Below are 18138 nucleotides of genomic sequence, written 5' to 3' on the forward strand. Positions count from 1 at the left end.
CACACACACTATAGGTTGAACCAAAGATTACTCGTGATCTGGTTGCATGCAGCATCCTTTATTGCTTGTAGCAAATTATACACAACACAAGCCTCCGAAATTAATGAGTTGACTATGTAGGCTTTCTTCAACAAATTTTCCTGTACATCTTCTCTCATCTGTATTTTTCAATATATTTTACTATCTCCCCTTAAAAAACTCTCCCCCTATATATAATTTATCTGACAACTTTCCCTATACGTTATAACTCAGTTAATTAACATGTATTTATCAATTTTTGAATTTTTTCATACAACACTCATAGTATCATAGTACATATTATTTATCATGTTAAGTGGCTTGATTAGAGTTAATTAACATATAGGGGACATAGTGTTCTCTATATATATATATAGACACACACACTAGATTCATCATTGAGAGTTGTTGGAGAGCAAATCCTCTAAAGCTCTCCCTATGTTCCGTTGAGGAACCTTTAGAGCTAGTTTGGGAACCCAATTTTTTCAAGTGATTTTCATTTTCCAAAAGGAAAAAATTAGTTCATTTTCCCTTGGAAAATTAAAATACATTGGAAAAACGGTGTTCCTAAACTAGTCCTTAAGGATAGTTTGGATACACGAATTTTCTATGAAGCTAATTCCCCCTTCCCCGATCACCTCTAATCCATATGAGGAATCATGGATCTAAATTAGTCCTAGATGATCCATTGGAGTGAGCCTTATGGCTTTCACGCTATAGTGGCTCGATTCATAATACTTCCAAATACACGGGGCGCTTCCATCCCTACACCCTAGTATACCAAAAAAAAAAAATCTGTTACTACTGCATCCAGGAAGAACAAGAAACCACAGGGTCCGAACTGAAAAAAACATTTCTGCTGGCGCGCGGCCACCGCCGTCACCGCGGAGGAGGTCGCTGACTTTCCTGAGGATAGAGATGACAAAATGGAGACCGGCCAGACAATGGCTGCAATTCCAGAACTACCCCTTGGCCGTATCTGCACGCAGCTCCATTGAGGCACTCGAAGGGTCGAAGGGTGATGCCGGTATTGGACATGAGTCTGGTGTGGCTGCGCCGAACTGGTAGGTTACTAGTGCCGTAGTACGAGGCTTGGGCGACCGTAGTGGAGTCAAGGGCTCCACATGGAAGCTTCAGAATCGTCGGGAGCCGTGCTGCCGGCACGTGTGCTGCCCGGGCACAAGTGGTGGTCCTCACTGTTCACCCACCGACACTGACAGCGATTTTTTCCCCTCCTCTATACACTATCGACTATCCAGCGGCAAAGCGCAGCAGAGCAAAATGCAAATGCGTCATCGCGTGAGATTATTTTTATGTGATCTGTCCCAAGGAACTATGCAGGTTAAAGATTATAAGCAGGTTTATCATGTAAACATAAGTGTTACATAACAGTTCAGTGGAGTTTCTTCTTTGCCGAGTTTCAGTCAGTTTCCAGCTAAGCTGAGAATATATGTACGCATCTTCTACACACGATTGAAGCTTGCCAAGCAAGCTGACACTTTGCTGCAAATCTGCAGAACGTACATCGATCGCAATACCTAGAGAGTGGCACAAAATAGATCAAAAATTGGAGCTAATCAACCCTTGGATTAGTAGCCAAAACTCGAAACTTCCATTCAGTGCGTCATTAATTATTACAGGACTACGACAGTTAGAACACCTAGTGATCATCATCATTATTATTATTAACAACGAAACAGCAGGTCCTGCATTTTGCAAAGGCTTGCGGCGTAGAACCCTCAAACCATGGATCTCAATCGGGGTCTGTCGCTGTCCCGGATCATGATCCCTCCTCCGCCCTCCCAAGTTCTTGCAGAAGCAGCCAGAGAAGAAACCTATGAAGAGAGTTCTTCGCTCCCCCGAATCCCAAAACACATACAACCAGACTGTTCAACCTCCAACAGGCCCTCGGTTCGGCCCGTCGCAGCATACGCTAACAGAACAGACAGCAGTTAAAACCAGCCTCTGGTTCAGCTGCAGAGCTTGACAGTGCATGCTACTGCTTGAGCCCAATACTTCAACCTGGCCTTCACTTCCTCCGGATCGTCACCTGCCAGAACCGATGCTGATCAGCACAGAAATTAACACAGGTGTTTCATAGTAAAGAATCAATTGCAGGGACAACAGAATCTCAGGACTGAAGTCTGAAGGGGGTAACGGCCAAGCTAGGTTTAATTAGAAGTGTTTCTATTTAGAACATCTCCAACAATACATTAAATTGAAATATATAGCTCTACGTAGGAAAAACTACGCCAACTTATTTTATAAGATGTAATTAAAAAAATTATATAACACCCTCTTAAGTGTCTTAAATATACTACACTATAGTGGGTTGTCCTATAGTCTACATTTAGAGTTTTACTGTTGGTGCCCTAAATTCTATAAAATATGTTTATTTTAAAATTATAAGATATTTTTATAGGCCATGTTGTTAGAGATGGTCTTGCAGTTTCCAAACAATGGACCTTCGGTAGAGCTAGAATAATCCTCTTTTTTTGGTGAGGAAACGTGACTGCGCTGAAAAGGAGATAGCATAAACCAGTGGAGCCTAGTCTCAGCTTTGCTTTGTCGTGAAGATTGTCTTGTCCTGGAGACGACTGTGAGCACTCACTGAGAGAAGTGACATCACCGAGAAAAAATCATGCTATGCCGGCTCGCTTCTGTATGGTGACGTTGTGTGAATCAAAATGATGAAAGATTTTCTTTGTTTTCGTCTGCTATCGAATTCAGATAGCACCAAAACCACAGAATGGGACAATGCACCAAAGCCACAGAATCCTGGAGCTAGCATCCGTCGTCCCTGTTCCTTCTATGAAATAGAAGGAGTAGAAGAAGAGGTTCTTATTCTTTATGCCAATTGCCAAAACCTCCTATAAAGTACTCCTGAAAAGGTAGCACATCCCGTCAAAAACAGATGGCTCCTAGCTTGAGTTCTGAATCCGGCAGTCCGAGCACTCATGACTGAACTCACGAGTTTTCGAATCAGTGTTTCTAAGAGATGCAGTAAACTACTCTGGGACATCTTGGATTCTTTCATAACTAAATTTTGTCACACAGCCTTCTTAAGGGGAAAAAAAGATCTCACTGAAAATTATCAGGACCTGTTTGTTTCCTTCCAGGTTATATAATCCAGTTTATGGATTATACAAGCATCTAATGACTTACTTATGAATTATCATAATCTATATATTTAGGTTATATAATCACCTAATAATCTGTGTTGTTCGTTTTGTATCTTAACTTATTTAAGCTATATTACATAATGTAGAGGGTAAATAAACATGACACTCATCAACTTACTGAAAACGAAAAAAAATGATGCACCATTACACCAGTTCAGCAATCTACCAAAACTGATGCACAACGTTTGAAACAAAATACTCAGAAATAACGTATGATTTACACGCATGGTGAAGTATACTTGGTCAGAAACTTACTGCATTTTAGACCACCACCCTAAAAAAAACCTCACCCCTTTACCGTGAGGCTATTAATTCACACCATCCAGATTGAATGGAAGGAAAAAAGAGGAAATTTCACCGAGTTCGCGAATTAGATCGAGAAATGTGGTTCTTAGTTCTTACCCGGTGCAAAGATCCTCCAATTTGGGAGCGGCGGCGACGCAGGCTCCTCCTCCTCCTCATCCTGTCCCGGCGCCCTCTGCTCGTCGAGGAACCTCCGGGTCATGGAGTAGCAGAGCTCGAGCGCGGGCAGCGTCCCGCAGAGCTCGGGTATCTCGCTGTACGCGAAGCCGAAGCCGAGGTCGACGCAGCCCTTGAGCTCCTCCAGGTCGTCCTCCGTGAGGCTCTTCGTCCTGGCCACCCCGCCGTCGCCGCCGCCGCTGGCATAGGACGCCTCCTCCACCATCACGAAGCTGTTGTTTCGCCGCGGCCGCCGCGCCAGCCTGCTGTTGGCGGCGGCATTGGCGGTAGGGTGGGCGGTGGAGGTCGGCAGCTCCGGCTGCGAGGAGGCGGTGGCGGTGGAGGAGACGGCCGCCATCTCTCTGCTCGGTTTTGTTTGCATGATGCCGCGTCAGGTTCTCAGGTTCGAGGTGGGCGTATGGCGCTGCGTATTTATAAACGAAGCGAGGGTCTGTTGGTTTAAGATGGGTTTTGTTGGGTAGTTATATTTCCTCCACTATTGGATCCAGCTGCATACCTTTCCGTGGCTTGTAGGTACGTACGTGTCGGTATTGTTGTTAACGACTCCAACTGCCGTGACCCTGTCTTTCTGTCTCGGCGCGCCACGATCTAACTAACCAAACCGCTTCGTCCGCTTACCGCGCTCGCTCCGTCGCGCAACGTCTGCCTGTAAATATTACATTTGAGATGTTTTGTTGTCTTGTTGATCGAATCACCTAAAGTGCATGTATGTTGCATGTTTCAACTTATAATTTGCCTAGATTAGAGTATCTCCAAGAGATTAGTTAAATGTCTTGTCAAACTAAATTTTGGCTAGTCAACAATAAAATAGCTCTCAAACAGACTTTAGACATCCCAAGATATGCAACTCTCTAAAATGACTCCCTCATTAACTAAATTTAACTAGCCACTCTGAATAGTCAAACTATATAGATAGTCTGTTAGAGTGAAATGCTAAATATAAAATGTAATCTTTATGGAAAGATAAATAGAGAATCAAACAGAGAGAGAAAATGAATAGCCCCTTAGAGACGCTCTTATATAATCTAGCTTAAATAATCTAAATAGGAAATAAACAACTTATTTGGTAAAAAAAACTCATCCCTCGTTAGGTCATGTTTGGAACCTCTAGAACTAACCGTTATATAATAAAAAATAGTTGTTGTGTTTCAAACACCCTCAACTAATAATGCAGCTAATTGTTAGCTACTCTATGGTTCTAATTTATAATTCGTTTGACTTTTTTACCCCAAATTTGACCAACTCGTCTTATTCAAAAAATTCACAATTATTTTAATTTTTTACTGCAGTATTGTTTATCATATAATATACTTTAGTTTTGGTTTTGAATTTTTCAGTCAAACTTGGTCCAAAAAAAGTCAAATAGACGAGCCAGTCAAACTTGGTCCAAACAAGTCAAACAAATTATAAATTAGGACAGAAGGAGTACCTCACAAATAACACTTAGTTCATTATGTGTCTTAACCTAGCTAATGATTTATTAGCTAGTTAACTATTAGCTATAGAGGTTTCTAGACATGGCCTTGCTATGGATAATAAATTACTTAATATTGTCATTCATTAGGGCATGCACAATAAATGACTTGAGCTGTGTATTCAGGTGTGTCTAAGGCGTAAATGTAAAAAAAAATTCAGACACGTCTCTTGACAAAGACAATATGTTTTGGCTCTATGCTCGAGACGGAGGCTAGCTAATTGGTCAATTTAATTTATAATAATCTGATTAGTGTAATGAATATAGTAAGATACAAGTTTTACATATACCCATTGTATTACATTGTGTTTTAACTGTGTCTTATACATGAGTATCATGCATGTCAGAGTTGTACGTACCCTTACGCATTAAAAACGTTTCATCTATTTTGCCTTGCCCCCGCCATGCAACGCCATTGAACACATTGACTAAAATCAATGATCAACTATCCAATAAGATGGGTTGCCAAACAGTTACAACAAAAATATTTACCGTAGATTATATAATTCCTCATATATAATCTATAAGCTGAATCAAACATACCTTTTACAACTATGATGTCGCTATTATGTACTCCCTCTGTTTCTTTTTATTAGTCGCTGGATAGTGCAAAATTGCACTATCCAGCGACTAATAAAAAGAAACGGAGGGAGTATCTTTTTGTATATTTAGTGCAGTTTTCTCTCTCTTTCCTAAAACAAATCGTCGAACTAGCCTGCATCATCCCACACTGCATTAACATGAAGTCCATGGGCATGGATTTTCCAGTGCTGCAGTGTGCATCACGTAAAGCACGCCAGGAAGCTAGGTTTTTACGTAGTCCAGTAATTCCACTTTGCGCACGTGGCGTGTCGCTGTCGTGTGCGCGCGCGGACAGAGACAGAGAGAGATTCCGAGATTCGTGTCGCCCTTGGTAATCTCGTACGTGGAGGGACACGGCGGGCCCGCCGTGCACCGGCGGTGGGAGCGGGCTCCGACGTGGCCGGATAAGCGCGGGCCCGGGGGAGGCCGCGAGCTTGCGGTGGGGGAGCGGCGAGCGCCGGCGCCCTCGTGGCTAGTGCTGGGAATTTGGGCCGGGCTTTTCGGGCCAGCATGAGCACGGCCCGAAAATAAAAGCCCAAAGCACGGCCCAACACGAAATAATATGGGTCGGGCTAGCATGGCCCGAAGTCGGGCTTGGGCCGGGCCTCAAATTTCGACCCGTCGGGCCCCCAGCACGGCACGCATAGATGGGCGGGGCTTGGGCCGGCACGGCCCAATTGAGCCCAATCTATTTAATTTCTTTAATTTAATAAGATATCGACTGTATATTGTTGTTATATTTGGAGTTTATGTGGTTAAATGATGTTATAATTGTTTAATATCTTTAATTTAGTAAGCTATGAATTTTATATGATTATAATATTTGGATTTTATATGGACAAATATACGGGCCGGGCTTGGGCCGGCACGGCCCAACGAAGGCACGACGTGGTTTAGGGCTGGGCTGGGCCACTGTTTTTACACTTCGGGCTGGCACGACACGGCTCAAAAAATGTTTGGGATTTCCTGGCCCGAACCCGTTTGGCACGAAGCACGATAGGCTTGGGCCGGGCTGGCCCGGCCCGGCCCAATTCCCAGCACAACTCGTGGCCGTGGCGAGGCGCATCCTTCGCCCTCTAGCTAGCGTGCAGTCGTACGTCGGTACGACGGTACGTACGCGGTACGTCATCGACCCTTGCCTCCCCCTGCTCGCGCACACCATCGATCGGCGATCGCCAGCCCGCTACCCACCTCACTGTCGAGGCGTCACGCCCTCGCCCATGGCTCCGTCGACGCCCAATCCCTCACGCGCACACCGACAGTGGGGCGAGCGCCGCCACCACCACCGCGCCACCATTAGCGACGTGCACGCGCCCTGGCCACGAACTCCTTCCCCGCGTGGAAACTGGCGCCCATGACCCAAACAGGGCAGATGCCTCGCCTCTTGTAACACCGGCGCCTGATAGTCGCCTAGAGGGGGGGTGAATAGGGCGAAACTGAAATTTACAAATATAAACACAACTACAAGCCGGGTTAGCGTTAGAAATATAAACGAGTCCGCGAGAGAGGGTGGAAAAACAAATCGCAAGCAAGTAAGAAGTGTGACACGTGGATTTGTTTTACCGAGGTTCGGTTTTCGCAAACCTAGTCCCCGTTGAGGAGGCCACAAAGGCCGGGTCTCTTTCAACCCTTCCCTCTCTCAAACGATCCCACGGACCGAGTGAGCTTTCTCTTCTCAATCACTTGGAACACAAAGTTCCCACAAGGACCACCACAAGTTTGGTGTCTCTTGTCTCAATTACAAGTGAGTTTGATCGCAATGAAAGAGTCAAGAACGGAGAAAGCAATCCAAGCGCAAGAGCTCGAAAGAACACAAGCAAATCACTCTCTCTAGTCACTATTGTGTTGTGTGGAATTTGGAGAGAATTTGATCTCTTTGGTGTGTCTAGAATTGAATGCTAGAGCTCTTGTAGTAGTTGGGAAGTGGAAAACTTGGATGCAATGAATGGTGGGGTGGTTGGGGTATTTATAGCCCCAACCACCAAAAGTGGCCGTTGGGAGGCTGTCTGCTCGATGGCGCACCGGACAGTCCGGTGCACACCGGACAGTCCGGTGCCCCCTGCCACGTCATCACTGCCGTTGGATTCTAGCCGTTGGAGCTGCTGACTTGTGGGCCCGCCTGGGTGTTCGGTGCACACCGGACATTCACTGTTCCTTGTCCGGTGTGCCGGAGTGGGCGCGCCTGACATCTGCGCGCGCAGAGCGCGCATTAAATGCGCGGCAGAGAGCCGTTGGCGCGGAGATAGCCGTTGCTCCGGAGTTGCACCGGACAGTCCGGTGCATACCGGACAGTCCGGTGAATTATAGCGGACTAGCCGTTGGAGTTTCCCGAAGCTGGCGAGTTCCTGAGGCCGATCTCCCTTGGCGCACCGGACACTGTCCGGTGTACACCGGACAGTCCGGTGAATTATAGCGCGAGTGCCTCTGGAAATTCCCGAAGGTGGCGAGTTCGAGTTGGAGTCCTCTGGTGCACCGGACACTGTCCGGCGGTGCACCGGACACTGTCCGGTGTACACCGGACAGTCCGGTGATCCCAGACCAGAGGGCCTTCGGTTCCCACTTAGCTCCATCGTTGAATCCAAAACTTGGTCTTTTTATTGGCTGAGTGTGAACCTTTTACACCTGTGTAATCTATACACTCGGGCAAACTTAGTTAGTCCAAATGTTTGTGTTGGGTAATTCAACCACCAAAATTATATAGGAACTAGGTGTAAGCCTAATTCCCTTTCAATCTCCCCCTTTTTGGTGATTGATGCCAACACAAACCAAAGCAAATATAGAAGTGTATAATGAACTAGTTTGCATTATGTAAGTGTAAAGGTTGCTTGGAATTTAGCCAATATAAATACTTATAAGATATGCGTGGATTATTTCTTACTTATAACATTTTGGACCACGCTATCACCACATGTTTTGTTTTTGCAAAATCTTTTGTAAATCTTTTCTAAGTTCTTTTGCAAATAGTCAAAGGTAGTGAATAAGGGTTTTGCAAAGCATTTTCAAGATTTGAAATTTTCTCCCCCTGTTTCAAATGCTTTTCCTTTGACTTAAAACAAAACTCCCCTAAATGAGATCCTTCTCTTAGTGTTCAAGAGGGTTTTGATATGCCTTTTTGAAATGCTACTTTCTTCCCCCTTTTTTTTGAACACAATAGGATACTAATTGAAAATATTTAACACTAAGTTTTTGAAATTGGTTGGTGGTGCGGTCCTTTTGCTTTGGGCTCATTTCTCCCCCTTTTTGGCATGAATCGCCAAAAACGGAACCATTAGAGCCCTTGAAGTGCTATCTTCCCCTTTGGATATGAAATAAATGAGTTAAGATTATACCAAAGACGAAGTCCGGACCTTTTGGCTTTGGGCTCATTTCTCCCCCAAAGTCCTTTTCTTTGATGCTCATGCTTGTCTTCCCCGAGAACGAAGAGTTGCTTGAAGCGACGGCGAAGGATGAGTTACGGAGTGGAAGCCTTTGTCTTTGCCGAAGACTCCAATTCCCTTTCAATATACCTAAGACTTGGTTTGAAAATAGACTTGAAAACATATAAGTCATAGCATATAAAAGAGATATGATTAAAGGTATATGAATGAGCTATGAGTGCGAGTTAACAAAAGAAATTTCTAGAATCAAGAATATTGAGCTCATGCCTAAGTTTGTTAAAAGATTGTTCATCAAGAGGCTTGGTAAAGATATCGGCTAATTGATCTTTAGTATTAATGTAAGAAATCTCGATATCTCCCTTTTGTTGGTGATCCCTTAAAAAGTGATACCGAATGGCTATGTGTTTAGTGCGACTATGCTCGACGGGATTGTCGGCCATTTTGATTGCACTCTCATTATCACATAGCAAAGGGACTTTGGTTAATTTGTAACCATAGTCCCGCAGGGTTTGCCTCATCCACAGCAATTGCGCGCAACAATGACCTGCGGCAATGTACTCGGCTTCGGCGGTGGAAAGAGCGACCGAATTTTGCTTCTTTGAAGCCCAAGACACCAAGGATCTTCCCAAAAACTGGCAAGTCCCCGATGTGCTCTTCCTATTGATTTTGCACCCCGCCCAATCGGCATCCGAATAACCAATTAAATCAAATGTGGATCCCCTAGGATACCAAAGCCCAAACTTAGGAGTATAAGCTAAATATCTCAAGATTCGTTTTACGGCCGTAAGGTGAGCTTCCTTAGGGTCGGCTTGAAATCTTGCACACATGCATACGGAAAGCATAATATCCGGTCGAGATGCACATAAATAGAGTAAAGAACCTATCATCGACCGGTATACCTTTTGATCCACGGACTTACCTCCCGTGTCGAGGTCGAGATGCCCATTGGTTCCCATGGGTGTCTTGATGGGCTTGGCATCCTTCATCCCAAACTTGGTTAGAATGTCTTGAGTGTACTTCGTTTGGCTTAGGAAGGTGCCCTCTTGGAGTTGCTTTACTTGGAATCCTAAGAAATACTTCAACTCCCCCATCATAGACATCTCGAATTTCTGTGTCATAATCCTACTAAACTCTTCACATGTAGACTCGTTAGTAGACCCAAATATAATATCATCAACATAAATTTGGCATACAAACAAGTCATTTTCAAGAGTTTTAGTAAAGAGTGTAGGATCGGCCTTTCCGACTTTGAATCCATTTGCAATAAGAAAATCTCTAAGGCATTCATACCATGCTCTTGGGGCTTGCTTGAGCCCATAAAGCGCCTTAGAGAGCTTATAGACATGGTTAGGATACTCACTGTCTTCAAAGCCGGGAGGTTGCTCAACATAGACCTCTTCCTTGATAGGTCCATTAAGGAAGGCACTTTTCACGTCCATTTGATAAAGCTTAAAACCATGGTAAGTAGCATAGGCTAATAATATACGAATTGACTCAAGCCTAGCTACGGGTGCATAGGTTTCACCGAAATCCAAACCTTCGACTTGGGAGTATCCCTTGGCCACAAGTCAAGCTTTGTTCCTTGTCACCACACCATGCTCGTCTTGCTTGTTGCGGAAGACCCATTTGGTTCCTACAACATTTTGATTAGGACGTGGAACTAAATGCCATACCTTATTCCTCGTGAAGTTGTTGAGCTCCTCTTGCATCGCCACCACCCAATCCGAATCTTGAAGTGCTTCCTCTACCCTGTGTGGCTCAATAGAGGAAACAAAAGAGTAATGTTCACAAAAATGAGCAACACGAGATCTGGTGGTTACCCCCTTATGAATGTCGCCGAGGATGGTGTCGACGGGGTGATCTCGTTGGATTGCTTGGTGGACTCTTGGGTGTGGCGGCCTTAGCTCTTCATCCTCCTTGTCTTGATCATTTGCATCTCCCCCTCGATCTATGCCGTCATCTTGAGGTGTCTCATTTGATTGATCTTCTCCTTCATCAACTTGAGCTTCATCCTCATTTTGAGTCGGTGGAGATGCTTGCGTGGAGGAGGATGGTTGATCTTGTGTAGTTGGAGGCTCTTCGGATTCCTTAGGACACACATCCCCAATGGACATGTTCCTTAGCGCTATGCATGGAGCCTCTTCATCACCTATCTCATCAAGATCAACTTGCTCTACTTGAGAGCCGTTAGTTTCATCAAACACAACGTCACATGAGACTTCAACTAGTCCAGTGGACTTGTTAAAGACCCTATATGCCCTTGTGTTTGAGTCATAACCAAGTAAAAAGCCTTCTACAGTCTTAGGAGCAAATTTAGATTTTCTACCTCTTTTAACAAGAATAAAGCATTTGCTACCAAAGACTCTAAAATATGAAATGTTGGGCTTTTTACCGGTTAGGAGTTCATACGATGTCTTCTTGAGGATTCGGTGAAGATATAATCGGTTGATGGCGTAGCAAGCGGTGTTGACCGCCTCGGCCCAAAACCGATCCGAAGTCTTGTACTCATCAAGCATGGTCCTTGCCATGTCCAATAGAGTTCTATTCTTCCTCTCCACTACACCATTTTGTTGTGGCGTGTAGGGAGAAGAGAACTCATGCTTGATGCCCTCCTCCTCAAGGAAGCCTTCAATTTGAGAATTCTTGAACTCCGTCCCGTTGTCGCTTCTTATTTTCTTGATCCTTAAGCCGAACTCATTTTGAGCCCGTCTCAAGAATCCCTTTAAGGTCTCTTGGGTTTGAGATTTTTCCTGTAAGAAGAATACCCAAGTGAAGCGAGAATAATCATCCACAATAACAAGACAGTACTTACTCCCGCCGATGCTTATGTAAGCGATCGGGCCGAATAGATCCATGTGCAGGAGCTCTAGCGGCCTGTCGGTCGTCATTATGTTCTTATGCGGATGATGAGAGCCAACTTGCTTTCCTGCTTGGCATGCGCTACAAATCCTGTCTTTCTCAAAATGAACATTGGTTAGTCCTAAAATGTGCTCTCCCTTTAGAAGCTTATGAAGATTCTTCATTCCAACATGGGCTAGTCGGCGGTGCCAGAGCCAACCCATGTTAGTCTTAGCAATTAAGCAAGTGTCGAGTTCAGCTCTATCAAAATCTACCAAGTATAGCTGACCCTCTAATACTCCCTTAAATGCTATTGAATCATCACTTCTTCTAAAGACAGTGACACCTATATCAGTGAATAGACAGTTGTAGCCCATTTGACATAATTGAGAAACAGAAAGCAAGTTGTAATCTAAAGAATCAACAAGAAAAACATTGGAAATAGAATGGTCAGGAGATATAGCAATTTTACCCAAACCTTTGACCAAACCTTGATTTCCATCCCCGAATGTGATCGCTCTTTGGGGATCTTGGTTTTTCTCATATGAGGAGAACATCTTCTTCTCCCCTGTCATGTGGTTTGTGCATCCGCTGTCGAGTATCCAACTTGAGCCCCCGGATGCATAAACCTACAAAACAAATTTAGTTCTTGACTTTAGGTACCCAAATGGTTTTGGGTCCTTTGGCATTAGACACAAGAACTTTGGGTACCCAAACACAAGTCTTGGAGCCCTTGTGCTTGCCCCCAACATATTTGGCAACTACTTTGCCGGATTTGTTAGTCAACACATAAGATGCATCAAAAGTTTTAAATGAAATGTCATGATCATTTGATGCACTTGGAATTTTCTTTCTAGGCAACTTAGCACGGGTTGGTTGCCTAGAGCTAGATGTCTCACCCTTATACATAAAAGCATGATTAGGGCCAGAGTGAGACTTCCTAGAATGAATTTTCCTAATTTTGCTCTCAGGATAGCCGACAGGGTACAAAATGTAGCCCTCGTTATCCTGAGGCATGGGAGCCTTGCCCTTAACAAAGTTAGACAAGTTCTTAGGAGGGGCATTAAGTTTGTCATTGTCTCCTTGGAAGCCAATGCCATCCTTAATGCCAGGGCGTCTCCCATTATAAAGCATGCTACGAGCAAATTTAAATTTCTCATTTTCTAAGTTGTGCTCGGCAATTTTAGCATCTAGTTTTGCTATATGATCATTTTGTTGTTTAATTAAAGACATGTGATCATGAATAGTGTTAACATCAATATCTCTACATCTATCACAAATAGACACATGCTCAATAGTAGATGTAGACGGTTTGCAAGAATTAAGTTCAACAATCTTAGCACGTAATATGTCATTTTTATCTCTAAGATCGGAAATAGTGATATTGCAAACATCAAAATCTTTAGCCTTAGCAATCAAATTATCATTTTCTACTCTAAGGCTAGCAAGAGAAGTGTTTAATTCTTCAATCCTAGCAAGCAAATCATCATTATTATCTCTAGGATTGGGAATTGAGATATTGCAAACAAGTGAATCAACCTTAGCATTTAAACTAGCATTTTCATTCCTAAGGTTGTCAATCATCTCACGGCAAGTGCTTAGCTCACTAGACAATTTTTCACATTTCTCAATTTCTAGAGCATAAGCATTTTTAACCTTAACATGTTTCTTGTTTTCTTTAATTAAACAATCCTCTTGGGAATCCAAAAGGTCATCTTTTTCATGAATAGCACTAATCAATTCATTTAATTTTTCCTTTTGTGCTATGTTAAGGTTGGCAAAAAGGGAACGCAAGTTCTCCTCCTCATCACTAGCATTATCATCACTAGAAGATTCATATATAGTGGAGGAGTTAGATTTAAACTTTTTCCGTTTGCCGTCCTTTGCCATGAGGCACTTGTGGCCGACGTTGGGGAAGAGAAGCCCTTTGGTGACGGCGATGTTGGCGGCGTCCTCGTCGTCGGAGGAGTCGCTTGAGCTTTCGTCGGAATCCCACTCCCGACAAACATGGGCATCGCCACCCTTCTTCTTGTAGTACCTCTTCTCCTTTCTTCTCCCCTTCTTGTCGTCACCCCTGTCACTGTCACTTGATAATGGACATTTTGCAATAAAGTGACCGGGCTTACCACACTTGTAGCAAACTTTCTTGGAGCGGGACTTGTAGTCTTTCCCTCTCCTTTGCTTGAGGATTTGGCGGAAGCTCTTGATGACGAGCGCCATTTCCTCATTGTCAAGCTTGGAGGCGTCTATTGGTTGTCGACTTGGTGTGGCCTCCTCCTTCTTTTCTTCCGTCGCTTTAAATGCGACGGGTTGAGCTTCAGATGTGGTGGGTTCGTCAAGCTCGTTGATTTTCCTCGAGCCTTCGATCATGCACTCAAAACTTACAAAATGCCCGATAACTTCCTCGGGGGTCATTTTAGTATATCTAGGATTGCCACGAATTAATTGAACTTGAGTAGGGTTAAGGAAAATAAGAGATCTTAGAATAACCTTAACCACTTCGTGGTCATCCCACTTTACGCTCCCGAGGTTGCGCACTTGGTTCACCAAAGTCTTGAGCCGGTTGTACATGTGTTGTGGCTCCTCCCCTTTGCGAAGCCGGAACCGACCGAGCTCCCCCTCGATCGTTTCCCGCTTGGTGATTTTTGTGAGCTCGTCTCCCTCGTGCGCGGTTTTGAGCACATCCCAAACCTCTTTGGCGCTCTTCAACCCTTGAACTTTGTTATACTCCTCTCTACTTAAAGAGGCGAGGAGTATTGTTGTCGCTTGAGAGTTGAAGTGCTCGATTTGGGCCACCTCATCCTCATCATAATCCTTATCCCCTACCGATGGTACCTGTGCACCAAACTCAACAACATCCCATATACTTTTGTGGAGTGAGGTTAGATGAAATCGCATTAAATCACTCCACCTAGCATAATCTTCACCATCAAAAGTTGGTGGTTTGCCTAATGGGACGGAAAGTAAAGGTGCATTTTTAGAAATGCGAGGGTAATGTAGGGGGATCTTACTAAACTTCTTACGCTCTTGGCGTTTAGAAGTTACGGAGGGCGCATCGGAGTCGGAGGTCGATATTGATGAAGTGTCGGTCTCGTAGTAGACCACTTTTCTCATCCTTTTGTGCTTGTCCCCTCTCCGATGTGGCTTGTGGGAGGAAGATCTCTCCTTCTTCTCTTTGTGGTGCGAAGAAGATTTCTTCCCTTTGTTGGAGGAGCTCTTCTTCTTCTCCTTTCTCTTGGTGTGGGACTCTTCCGATGAAGTGCTCCCGTGGCTTGTAGTGGGCTTTTCGCCGGTCTCCATCTCCTTCTTGGCGTGATCTCCCGACATCACTTCGAGCGGTTAGGCTCTAATGAAGCACCGGGCTTTGATACCAATTGATAGTCGCCTAGAGGGGGGGGGGGTGAATAGGGCGAAACTGAAATTTACAAATATAAACACAACTACAAGCCGGGTTAGCGTTAGAAATATAAACGAGTCCGCGAGAGAGGGTGGAAAAACAAATCGCAAGCAAGTAAGAAGTGTGACACGTGGATTTGTTTTACCGAGGTTCGGTTTTCGCAAACCTAGTCCCCGTTGAGGAGGCCACAAAGGCCGGGTCTCTTTCAACCCTTCCCTCTCTCAAACGATCCCACGGACCGAGTGAGCTTTCTCTTCTCAATCACTTGGAACACAAAGTTCCCACAAGGACCACCACAAGTTTGGTGTCTGTTGTCTCAATTACAAGTGAGTTTGATCGCAATGAAAGAATCAAGAACGGAGAAAGCAATCCAAGCGCAAGAGCTCGAAAGAACACAAGCAAATCACTCTCTCTAGTCACTATTGTGTTGTGTGGAATTTGGAGAGAATTTGATCTCTTTGGTGTGTCTAGAATTGAATGCTAGAGCTCTTGTAGTAGTTGGGAAGTGGAAAACTTGGATGCAATGAATGGTGGGGTGGCTGGGGTATTTATAGCCCCAACCACCAAAAGTGGTCGTTGGGAGGCTGTCTGCTCGATGGCGCACCAGACAGTCCGGTGCACACCGGACAGTCCGGTGCCCCCTGCCACGTCATCACTGCCGTTGGATTCTAGCCGTTGGAGCTGCTGACTTGTGGGCCCGCCTGGGTGTCCGGTGCACACCGGACATTCACTGTTCCTTGTCCGGTGTGCCGGAGTGGGCGCGCCTGACATCTGCGCGCGCAGAGCGCGCATTAAATGTGCGGCAGAGAGCCGTTGGCGCGGAGATAGCCGTTGCTCCGGAGTTGCACCGGACAGTCCGGTGCACACCGGACAGTCCGGTGAATTATAGCGGACTAGCCGTTGGAGTTTCCCGAAGCTGGCGAGTTCCTGAGGCCGATCTCCCTTGGCGCACCGGACACTGTCCGGTGTACACCGGACAGTCCGGTGAATTATAGCGCGAGTGCCTCTGGAAATTCCCGAAGGTGGCGAGTTCGAGTTGGAGTCCTCTGGTGCACCGGACACTGTCCGGCGGTGCACCGGACAATGTCCGGTGTACACCGGACAGTCCGGTGATCCCAGACCAGAGGGCCTTCGGTTCCCACTTAGCTCCATCGTTGAATCCAAAACTTGGTCTTTTTATTGGCTGAGTGTGAACCTTTTACACCTGTGTAATCTATACACTCGGGCAAACTTAGTTAGTCCAAATGTTTGTGTTGGGTAATTCAACCACCAAAATTATATAGGAACTAGGTGTAAGCCTAATTCCCTTTCAGCGCCAACCATCACCGGAGTTACGGCATAAGTGTAATACGTGTTTCATTGTCGTTTACGTATTTTGTAATAAGGTTGGTCCACTGTCAGGCCGTAGGGCTTTCTGTTAAGACTTGTATAAGGTGAACCTCGTGGGGAGGGACAGACAGAAAAGAAAAATAGAAATACCTGCTCCACAAACTTGTGTTCCAAGTTGGTCGGAGGGTGAGCACCGCCGAGCACCCTCACGTCGCGGTTCTCACCGCCGTTGGCCACGGGCGTGTATCACAGGTGGTATCAGACGTCAGCCCTTCCTCGGCCGCGCTCCACTCGCGGTTCGATTCGTTCCTGGTGTTTTCCCCTCTTCAGCACCACGGCGCCGCCTCCCGTTAAGCCGTCGAAGCAGACCCAGCTGCTCCTCGACGCTATGGCGGAAGCGACACACAAGGAGGACGTCCGGTTGAACAAGATGCAGGAGAGTCTCGATCTGATGTTTGCGCAGATCCGTTCCATGGACACCTCGCAAACAGCAGATGGCGGCTCAGATTGATCTCACAGCGAAGGCGATGAACCAGAGTACCCAGGATCAAATTCTCTTGTCCCAGCAACTCAAGGCTACGGGTGACGCTGTGGCGCGCCTCACCATGTGGCAAATGAAGATGGATGCAGTTTCTTCTCCAGTCTCCAACAGATCCGATGCGGAGGAAGAGAACTGGTTCGCTTCTGCGCCTACCGGGCGTCCGCGTCATCCTCATCACCGGCTGCGCCCTGAGGGTCGTCACCACCATGACGATCAGGTATACCAACAGCAATCCTCCATCCCCAAAATGTCGTTTCCACGTTTCGATGGTATACACCCTAAGATCTGGATTGACAAGTGTGAGGAATACTTTCGCATATATAATGTGAGTGATGATCTGAAAACTTCATCTGTCTCTTTACATCTGGAGGGAAATGCTGCCAAGTGGTACCAGGTTTTCAAATTACAGCATGGGTTTGTAGCCTGGCCTAGACTTAAGAGTGCAGTACTTGATCAGTTTGGTACCTATGACTATCACACAGCTTTGGATGAGTTACTTGAGTTTCGACAGGAGGGTACTGTTGAGGATTATACTCAAAGTTTTGCCTCTTTACAGTATCAGGTGGCCATGCATAACCCACATTTGGATGATCTGTTCTTTACTTCTCATTATGTGAAAGGTCTCAAAGAGGATATTAAAAGGGTGGTTCATTCCCAAGCTCCCGCAACTGTTGCTCGGGCTAGTTTCTTGGCCAAACTCCAGCAGCAGTCTTTACAGAGGTCCTCAGTGCATTCAGCTAGACCTTTTACACCCAGATATCATTCTTCCACTCCTAAATCTGACAAATCGTCTGCTGCCTCATCCTCTGGCTTGTGGAGGGAGAGACAGTTGCGGGATTATCGCCGGGCTAATGGACTTTGTTATTTCTGTGGGGAGAAATATGATGCTACTCATGCAGATCATTGTCTGAAGCGGCCTA

The 18138-nt window shown here is 45.4% G+C and overlaps 1 protein-coding gene across 1 annotated transcript; it reads right to left on the reverse strand.

Annotated features, from left to right (window-relative positions):
• Positions 1-1574: 1574 nt before the first annotated feature.
• LOC103636401 (uncharacterized) lies at positions 1575-4224 on the reverse strand. Its single transcript, XM_008658756.2, has 2 exons — positions 3603-4224; positions 1575-2068 (listed from the first exon to the last, which is right to left on the reverse strand). The coding sequence occupies exons 1-2, from the start codon at positions 4039-4041 to the stop codon at positions 1989-1991; spliced, it is 519 nt and encodes a 172-aa protein (XP_008656978.1). The 5' UTR covers positions 4042-4224; the 3' UTR covers positions 1575-1988.
• Positions 4225-18138: the final 13914 nt, after the last annotated feature.

Source organism: Zea mays, chromosome 8, assembly GCF_902167145.1.
Source record: "Zea mays cultivar B73 chromosome 8, Zm-B73-REFERENCE-NAM-5.0, whole genome shotgun sequence".
Lineage (NCBI taxonomy): Eukaryota > Viridiplantae > Streptophyta > Magnoliopsida > Poales > Poaceae > Zea > Zea mays.

Coding starts and splice junctions, on each gene's coding strand:
- LOC103636401 (XM_008658756.2), bottom strand. CDS start 4,041: ATGCAAACAAAACCGAGCAGAGAGATGGCGGCCGTCTCCTCCACCGCC. Junction 2,069..3,602: donor TTGGAGGATCTTTGCACCGG/GTAAGAACTAAG, acceptor CGGTTCTGGCAG/GTGACGATCCGGAGGAAGTG.